At 34.4% G+C, this 8701-nt stretch overlaps 3 protein-coding genes across 5 annotated transcripts; 2 read left to right on the top strand and 1 right to left on the bottom strand.

Annotated features, from left to right (window-relative positions):
• Positions 1-346: 346 nt before the first annotated feature.
• On the bottom strand, positions 347-4506 carry LOC112023634 (uncharacterized). Of its 2 annotated transcripts, none has more exons than XM_065769146.1 (6): positions 4305-4506; positions 2018-2135; positions 1226-1378; positions 1031-1074; positions 702-789; positions 347-479 (listed from the first exon to the last, which is right to left on the bottom strand). In XM_065769146.1, the coding sequence occupies exons 1-6, from the start codon at positions 4455-4457 to the stop codon at positions 385-387; spliced, it is 651 nt and encodes a 216-aa protein (XP_065625218.1). In that variant the 5' UTR covers positions 4458-4506; the 3' UTR covers positions 347-384. The 2 variants fall into 2 exon arrangements, with proteins under 2 accessions (XP_065625218.1, XP_065625217.1); XM_065769145.1 differs by lacking the exon at positions 4305-4506 and adding an exon at positions 2477-2703.
• On the top strand, positions 2771-4043 carry LOC112023635 (uncharacterized protein At5g43822). Its single transcript, XM_065769149.1, has 4 exons — positions 2771-2881; positions 3208-3345; positions 3528-3642; positions 3758-4043. The coding sequence occupies exons 2-4, from the start codon at positions 3210-3212 to the stop codon at positions 4026-4028; spliced, it is 522 nt and encodes a 173-aa protein (XP_065625221.1). The 5' UTR covers positions 2771-2881; positions 3208-3209; the 3' UTR covers positions 4029-4043.
• A 63-nt stretch (positions 4507-4569) lies between the features above and the next one.
• On the top strand, positions 4570-7587 carry LOC112023657 (uncharacterized protein At5g43822-like). 2 transcript variants are annotated; one of them, XM_065769148.1, is made up of 7 exons: positions 4570-4648; positions 4981-5118; positions 5301-5415; positions 5531-5710; positions 6057-6113; positions 6690-6754; positions 7133-7587. In XM_065769148.1, exons 2-7 carry the CDS (start codon positions 4983-4985, stop codon positions 7141-7143), a joined length of 564 nt encoding a protein of 187 aa, XP_065625220.1. In that variant the 5' UTR covers positions 4570-4648; positions 4981-4982; the 3' UTR covers positions 7144-7587. The 2 variants fall into 2 exon arrangements, with proteins under 2 accessions (XP_065625220.1, XP_065625219.1); XM_065769147.1 differs by having other exon boundaries at positions 7128-7587.
• The last annotated feature ends 1114 nt before the right edge of the window (positions 7588-8701 follow it).

Genomic DNA, 8701 nt, shown 5'->3' with positions numbered 1-8701 from the left:
CAATCTCTTTGACTGGGAGAAGCACTATAATTGATCTTACTCATCCCTATTTTTGATAGCATACGATGGACTGTGCATGAATTGACCGAAGACAAAGACAATATATATATAAGGCAAACCTCCCACACAGCTGAAAAAGTCATTTATTCTTCTTTTCAATTTTCGTATTTGAGCTCCAAGGCTTGATCCAAAGATTTAAAGTAAGCACAATAATCATGTTATAGGGTTCGCTTATAACCACTCTGATGCACTGCTCATTGGGTAAAATATTACCATTTTATGTGTAATTCCCAGTTATGGCCTAGCTAGGTCTTTTTGAAGAGTTTTTTTTTTTTTGGTTGGCATCTGACTTTCAAGCAAGAGGGTTATATATACCTTTTGTTGTCATCCCTTGGTGCCCGCCATTTCTTTTCGGATTTGATCAGAAGTAGAAAACATTGTTGAACGCATATTTGCTATTTCTACAAGTGTCTCCAGGGCTGCATGATAGCAATTTTTGGAATGAGTCATTTCTTTCCCTCTAAACAAATTGAAATCAAAACCCAAACTGGTATATAAGTAGCATAAACACAATGGGGTTAACACATGGTTTATTGCACACACAAACACACGGAGAGAGAGAGAGAGAGAGAGAGAGAGAGAGAGAGAGAGAGAGAGAGAGATTTGTTTATCTTGATGAGAAACTGTGTTGGGCTATGCACCTGTCTCAAATGAAAGTTGGGCAGATCGAAGCTTTGGGGAAACTAAAGTCCCGAACATTGATAGTGATTTAGATCGCTCCTTTTGAACCTAGATGGCATGGATAAGATTTAGACAGTTACTCCATTTTACGTTTCCTTTATTAGAATTTCATAGATTGCACATTTGAAGATTTTACTGAGAATCATTCTAAATTCAGTTGCTTAAAATTTATTCACCAACCGAACTTAATACAATGTGGTTCACAATAAGGTTTCTAGTGCATGAAAACAAATGCTAGAATACAAATCTCTTTATTATAAGAAAACATTAATGCTAGTGATACACTTACTTGATCATCAACTATAAGAGGAGCTCCATTTGTTGCTGGAGTTTCTTCACAAAAATACAAATGGCAAAAGTTAAAACAGCATACACTCCATTCATAATCAATCAAGACAGAAGTAGTTGACTAATCCAAAATTTTTAAGTTTTTAAGGTCAAATAATTACTGTATCTTACTTGTACAGGGGCAAAAAAACTATACCAGAAAACTGGGAGCGGTGTCTTAGCTGTGGACTATCAGATTTTGTCTGCAACTTGTCCTCTCTAATTTTTGCTTCTCCAGAGCAGCAGTTTTCATTATTAGAGGATGCCCATTTGCTCAATTTAAAATGCGGTTGTCCCATCATGTAGTCAACTACAACAGATCATATATCACAAAAGTTACGTTGGCATGACTACAAAGCAATGCAAATAAGTCAATCATTCATATGTCTGTGTGAGTGTGTGCATGTATAAATGAAAACTCATATAAGTTGGGGCTGTTGTAAACCTAGAATTTTCTGTTGGTATTCTATCTTAAACCCATTTGGATGATGTAAAATGCAGTTGCCTCACCACGTGATTTCAAACAAAGTACAGATTTTTAAGCTTCCTTTTTATCTAGGTATAGCTCTTTGAAACAACCCCATTTTCAAAAAGCTGAAAAATAAGTTGTAGCAAGCAGGTACACTGTTACATGCAAGAATATCTTCCTTGACATTTTGAATACTAGTGTAAAATTTTAAGATTCCATGTCCTTTCTCATTCTTTGCTAAGAATTTGGCGTCCATGAGTAAATACTAAATATTGGTAGAAGTTGAACTAAAACTAGAAATGTGTCTCAGTTTGGCTTATGGATGACTTGAATAGCAGGAATTTCTCACTTGGTTATAGATGTTAGGATTATGGTTAAATGATTAAATTCACAATTTCTTAATAGCTTAAGCTTTTGAGACAATTGGTAATTGATCAATAGAAACGATCTTAATGGACAAAAGGGTAGAAAAAAAATTACCATCAGGTTCAGATACTTGCAATGTTGTAGCAGCAGAATGGGGTTTCAGGTCCAGCAAAGTACCGTTAATTCGTGACACACCCATGGAATGTCGAGCACTCGCCAATTCCAGCCATCCCTATCAAAATTCAGGAAAGAAAAAACGTCACAACAACAACAACCACCCTATACCTGATAGAACCAAAGTGAATCAACAGGCTTCTTAATTAGCAATTGAGAAGGCTAATTAAGTAGGAATAAAACAAATAACAGTATCTAAGAAACACATTCTGTGCTTTCCAAAAAATAAAAAATATGATCCAAAAATTTTCCATTGGACAATTAAATTCCCAAACAATCATGGAAGTGAATTTTTTTTTTTCAATCTCATAAATTTTTATCAATTCCAACCATTCTAAACTACTATTTTATTTAAACTTAAAAAAAAATTGGAATGGAAGTGAGTTAGAGTGAGATGACCTGGCGCAGTGTCGAAGACAAAGAATCAAATAAGGTTAAATAGGAATCCAAGGAATCGAGAAATTGCACAACATTCTCTTCCTCGGATCCTCGTTGTCCTTGTTCTTCAACTACTTCAGAGAAGCTTAAAGTTTGGTCTTCTTCTTCTTCCATCACGCACTCACGCTACAGATTCATCATTCACTTCTCTTCTCTACAACACAATTAAATTAAATTAAATTTGCGTTTTTTAACCACCCCAAATACCTAAAATACCCTCATTTTTTTCCTTATTCACGAAAATATCAACCCTCCCATTAATTTTTCTTTCATATTCGATTTTTTTTCTTTTTTTTTTTTCCTTGGTTCTACAGAACTTCTAGGCTATTATTGCCTCTGCCTCCCAACCCATTCTTTCAGTCTCAGGTACGGTTTCTTCTCATGGGTTTTGATTTTTGGGCTTGTTTGTTTGTTTGATTGTAAGAATCTTCAGGGTTTTTATGGACACAATTAGGAGGGTTTAAGAGAAAATAGAAACAATTAAAATTAATTATTGTGCTAATTAATTAGTCAATTTCAACTTCATGAATTTTGTTGTGGCTCAAGGAATGAAGCTTCAGTTATTACTGTCGTACTGCCCATGATTATACGACTAGTCGTTTAAGAACCACCAATAATACAACACATTTGTTTAGTTCATGTATACTAGTAATCATAAAGGGGCTGAGTGACTCTGATTCTTTGTGTTATAGTGATGGAGGCAATGGTGAAGAAATATCAGCAAAAGTTCAGAAAAGTTAGGGACGAAATGAGCCGTTGGGACGAGCTTCAGTCTCGCTTAATTTCACAGTTCAATGGTGCCTCCTCTATCATCCAGAGGTTGCAGGTACCTCATTTCTAACTCATATTTCTTTCACATTATATAAAACCCAATTTTGTTTTCTTCTTATATTTTTATTTATTTGTTTATATTGTACATGTAGCCGAACCTAAAATTTTGGGACTAGTGCTTGATTGTTGTTGTGTTTATTTGTTTGTATTGGATTTGGCATTGTGGGTTGTGTGCAGGTACTTCAAGACTCCAAAAACTATGGTTCTTTGAATTGTGTTGCTGGAATTGGAGATGGTTTGCTGAGAAAGCAATTGGAGTCTTTGGAGGTTATTTTCCTTTCTTTGAAAAGAACCATGTAAGCAAAAGATGCATATTTGTTGTTTGATAAATGTATTGTGAGAGCATAGGAATTGAGTTTAAGTTATCACTATATATGTTATGGGCTCATGGGTGTTCAATGATTGTTGCAGGGAAGAATTTCATGGTATTGTTTTTTCGATTGAGAAGATTCATCGAGATGGTAGACAACAAGTTAAAGGTGGGTCTAATCAGCCTAGTGCGAAACAATTGCAGCTACGAGTTGGCGTAAAACCCACTCTTGCTGATTGCTTGGATGGGCTTATGGTTCTTTATGACATGCACCACTCAGAGTATGGAGCTTTTTCTATGTCTGGAAAATCTATGATATTTCCTTATGCTTGTGTTTTTGTTTCTATAACCGTCAGAGAAGATAGATTATAAGCTATTCTAGAGTCTGATGTCTGAGGCATTTTGAGTGCTTAAATGCTCCCCAATTAATACACACAAATAAGGGCATACCCTATATTCAAAAAAAAAAATATATATATATATATATATATGATCCAAAAATTTTCCATCGGACAATTAAATTCCCAAACAAACCTGGAAGTGAATTTTTTTCAATCTCATAAATTTTTATCAATTCCAACCATTCTAAACTACCATTTTATTTTTAAAAAAAAAAAATGGAATGGAAGTGAGTTAGAGTGAGGTGACCTGGCGCAGTGTCGAAGACAAAGAATCGAATAAGGTTAAATAGGAATCCAAGGAATCCAGAAATTGCACAACATTCTCTTCCTCGGATCCTCGTTGTTCTTGTTCTTCAACTACTTCAGAGAAGCTTAAACTTTGGTCTTCTTCGTCTTCCATCACGCACGCACGCTACAGATTCATCATTCACTTCTCTTCTCTACAACACAATTAAATTAAATTTAACCACACCAAAATACCTAATATACCCTCATCTTTTTTCCTTATTCACGAAAATATCAACCCCTCACATTTTTCTTTCATATTCGAATTATTTTTTTGTGGTTCCCAACCCATTCTCTCAGTCTCAGGTACGGTTTCTCTTTCTTCTCATGGGTTTTGATTTTTGGGCTTGTTTGTTTGTTTGATTGTAAGAATCTTCAGGGTTTTTATGGACACAATTAGGAGGGTTTAAGAGAAAATAGAAACAATTAAAATTAATTATTGTGCTAATTAATTAGGCAATTTCAACTTCATGAATTTTGTTGTGGCTCAAGGAATGAAGCTTCAGTTATTACTGTCGTACTGCCCATGATTATACGACTAGTCGTTTAAGAACCACCAATAATACAACACAGTTGTTTAGTTCATGTATACTAGTAATCATAAAGGGACTGAGTGACTCTGATTCTTTGTGTTATAGTGATGGAGGCAATGGTGAAGAAATATCAGCAAAAGTTCAGAAAAGTTAGGGACGAAATGAGCCGTTGGGACGAGCTTCAGTCTCGCTTAATTTCACAGTTCAACAGTGCCTCCTCAATCATCCAGAGGTTGCAGGTACCTCATTTCTAACTCATATTTCTTTCACATTATATAAAACCCAATTTTGTTTTCTTCTTATATTTTTATTTATTTGTTGATATTGTACATGTAGCCGAACCTAAAATTTTGGGACTAGTGCTTGATTGTTGTTGTGTTTATTTGTTTGTATTGGATTTGGCATTGTGGGTTGTGTGCAGGTACTTCAAGACTCCAAAAACTATGGTTCTTTGAATTGTGTTGCTGGAATTGGAGATGGTTTGCTGAGAAAGCAATTGGAGTCTTTGGAGGTTATTTTCCTTTCTTTGAAAAGAACCATGTAAGCAAAAGATGCATATTTGTTGTTTGATAAATGTATTGCGAGAGCATAGGAATTGAGTTCAAGTTATCACTATATATGTTATGGGCTCATGGGTGTTCAATGATTGTTGCAGGGAAGAATTTCATGGTATTGTTTTTTCGATTGAGAAGATTCATCGAGATGGTAGACAACAAGTTAAAGGTGGGTCTAATCAGCCTAGTGCGAAACAACTGCAGCTACGAGTTGGCGTAAAACCCACTCTTGCTGATTGCTTGGATGGGCTTATGGTTCTTTATGACATGCACCACTCAGAGTATGGAGCTTTTTCTATGTCTGGAAAATCTATGATATTTCCTTATGCTTGTGTTTTTGTTTCTATAACCGTCAGAGAAGATAGATTATAAGCTATTCTAGAGTCTGATGTCTGAGGCATTTTGAGTGCTTAAATGCTCCCCAATTAATACACACAAATAAGGGCATACCCTATATTATGTCATATAAATGTCATTGAGTTTGATAATGATATCAGTTCTAATTATACGAAGTGAGAACATTGCTTGTTGGTGATAATGTATTGCTCTTATGGATCAAATTATAGTTAAGTCAAAAATCAATTTAGTTTAGATTATTAATGACTTTGCTACCTTTTTGCTTGTTAGGTACCTTCTTAAAGCCTCAGTGGTTTCAGCACTATCAACACTTACGTTAAAACCCAGGTGTGCGAGATTTTAAAAAATAAAAATTAAATTTGCTTTATCTGTTTCATTTGCATAGAAACTCCGTTGTTCAAATCCAATCCAAGTCTAAGTGGGGCTGTTATGTGCGGTCATCCATCTCCTTCATGCATCTCTGAAGTATTTTATGCTACAAAATCTTATTTTTTGCATATTCTTTGAAGTTGATTAAGCTTATGCATAGGATTTTGAAATCAAAGACAGAAGAGAAGGGGTTTCTGACCTTCTCTCTCTTTAAACAATTTGGTCCTTCCTTTCTTTCTGCTTTACTAAAGCTTTTTTTGCAGTCCCGGGGGGGTGTGTGTTGGTTTTTTTCGGGGGGGTGGGGGGAGTGTTTATTTGTCTTTCATGATTTCAATTAATTTAAGGGTAAAAAAACCTACTTTTTTTAGTATTCTGCTGAGTTATACCCATTCAAATGTCACCTGATCTCAATAACTAGATCTGCAATATATTTTCTCAACTCTTCTTTATTGCAATTTTGTCTTTGTGTTTCTGTTAGCATGTAACTTGACTCCCATTTTGTTCCATGCTTATCTTGGATTATCTACATTGCAGCGCCAGTGACCTATGTGCTCTCCAGCAGCTCTTAATTGATCAGCCTAACATCCCCAAAGACGAAGGTAGGTGAATGACAAAAGATGAAGATAACAAAGATAAAGAGCAAAGTTCTTCTAGTTTAATGTGCCACATAACATGCAAATTTGGTAAAATTTTAAATAAATCAAAGAAATATATGGACAACATAGATGGGAAAAGAGAAATACTGGTTTTTGGCCATTGATGGGTTCTGCAAATGGGGTTGTTAGGTTGTTGACATTGATTTATACAATTTTCCGTATAGCTGAAGACTACATTTGCTCAGGGTAAAAAGTATAGTTATGCTTTTACTTCACCAAATTTTGTAGTTTATTTATATTGTCTTTGCTTTTATTTAATTATAAATATATGTTGATTATATACTTTTATCATCTGATTGTGGCATTTCCCTTGCAGTTCAGTCCATCTTTGATATCATATTTGCAGAAGAAATCTGTTGATTTCACCATATGGTTGAGTACAAAACTTTGTACTTTGGATACTTGGAGCAGTGTGCAAAATGGAACAGTAGTGGCTTTTATAAGAGTCATCATCCAGCTTGCTTGTTGGCTAGTGAGGAGACTCCATTAGCTGCCTACAGAGTGAGTGTTTGAAAATTTGATGTTCAACAGCTCTTAAGGCCTTTAAAACGTGCTTTCCATGGATGGGCAAATTTGTCTCTGCCAAAACGTACCTTGACCTGCAGAAGATTTGTGCTGAGTTTGTCCATTCGCATTTACTGTACTTTCAGAATATTTTACAACCATCCAAGAGGGAGACTCTAATTTCAAAGTGCTCTGTCCTGTAACTGTATATTTCATGTCTTTATTCTTAGACTTAGACTTTTAGTCTATATTTGCTTTCTGGTTTTCTTAAATTCGATTACTTGGCTGCCATCTTTTCTTTACCTTATTATTGTCTTTTGGGGCTGAACGCGGCGTCATGTCATGGCCGCCTTCTTTGTTGCAAGCTTAACCCTTCAAACGATCATATGCATCATCTTGGACCAACTGGTAGAACCGTGGCAGGTTTGAACTCAGAGCAACATGAACGACCAGCCGAAATAAAGATTAAAACTTTTGACTTTCAAAATTGGGTTTTTAGTATTGTATTTTTATAATGTTAAGTTGCATACAGCTGTGCATCCTATAGAATCTACCTCATCTTCATCCAACTCAACTCGAAAATTTTATAAGGAGCTTAGATGCTGATCGAGACACCATAATTCAAAAAGACTTTTCTGTACAGTCTAATCTATTGTTGTAAGACTTTTCTGTACCTCTTTTATCAAAAAGGACTTTCCTTTACGCTTCTGATCAAGACACCATAATTCAACGCCATGTATCTGGCTATTCAAAACGAACCATCTTAAAAATTTTCAATTTGCCAAAGGACTAGGTAGTAATTCACCTGCACAATTTCAAGATGTGGTAAAGTTCTGGAATTAAGCCTCTTCTGTCTCTCTCTAAGGTTTGGATTTTAGTAGGCATCAATTGGTCATAAGGATGGTAAAATAAAAAAAGACAATTTTTTATTTTTTTAAGAAAACTGTAATGATTATTAGAACACATAAATACGAAAGTAATATATAAAGTTTTTTAAACAGACAAGGTTTTGGTTGTAGTTAGTTGTAGCCCATTACTATATTTGACACTAAAAAAATTTAAAATGACTACATAATTTGAAAATTTTATCCATTGGATTGATTTTTTTTTTTTTATATATATATATTTTGAATATGCATGTCAAATTTTGTATCAATCAGATGTTACTTATTATTTTATCATAAATTTATTTTGTATACATAATTTTAAGTATTTGATTGGTAAAAAATTTATGATCAAATGATATATATTTCCTGTTACCATTTTATTAATAAAAAAATAAAATACAAATCAATAAATTACCTGTTATCATTTTTACAGTTATTTCTCTCTCTCACGTATGAAAAAAAAATGCTTTCCATCCCTCAAAGGGATAAAGTACCTTCC

Source organism: Quercus suber, unplaced genomic scaffold (genome assembly GCF_002906115.3).
Source record: "Quercus suber isolate HL8 unplaced genomic scaffold, Cork oak 2.0 scaffold_1064, whole genome shotgun sequence".
Taxonomy (NCBI): Eukaryota; Viridiplantae; Streptophyta; class Magnoliopsida; order Fagales; family Fagaceae; genus Quercus; species Quercus suber.
Note: the sequence above shows the minus strand (reverse complement) of the source record. Positions and strands in the feature narration are given on the sequence as shown.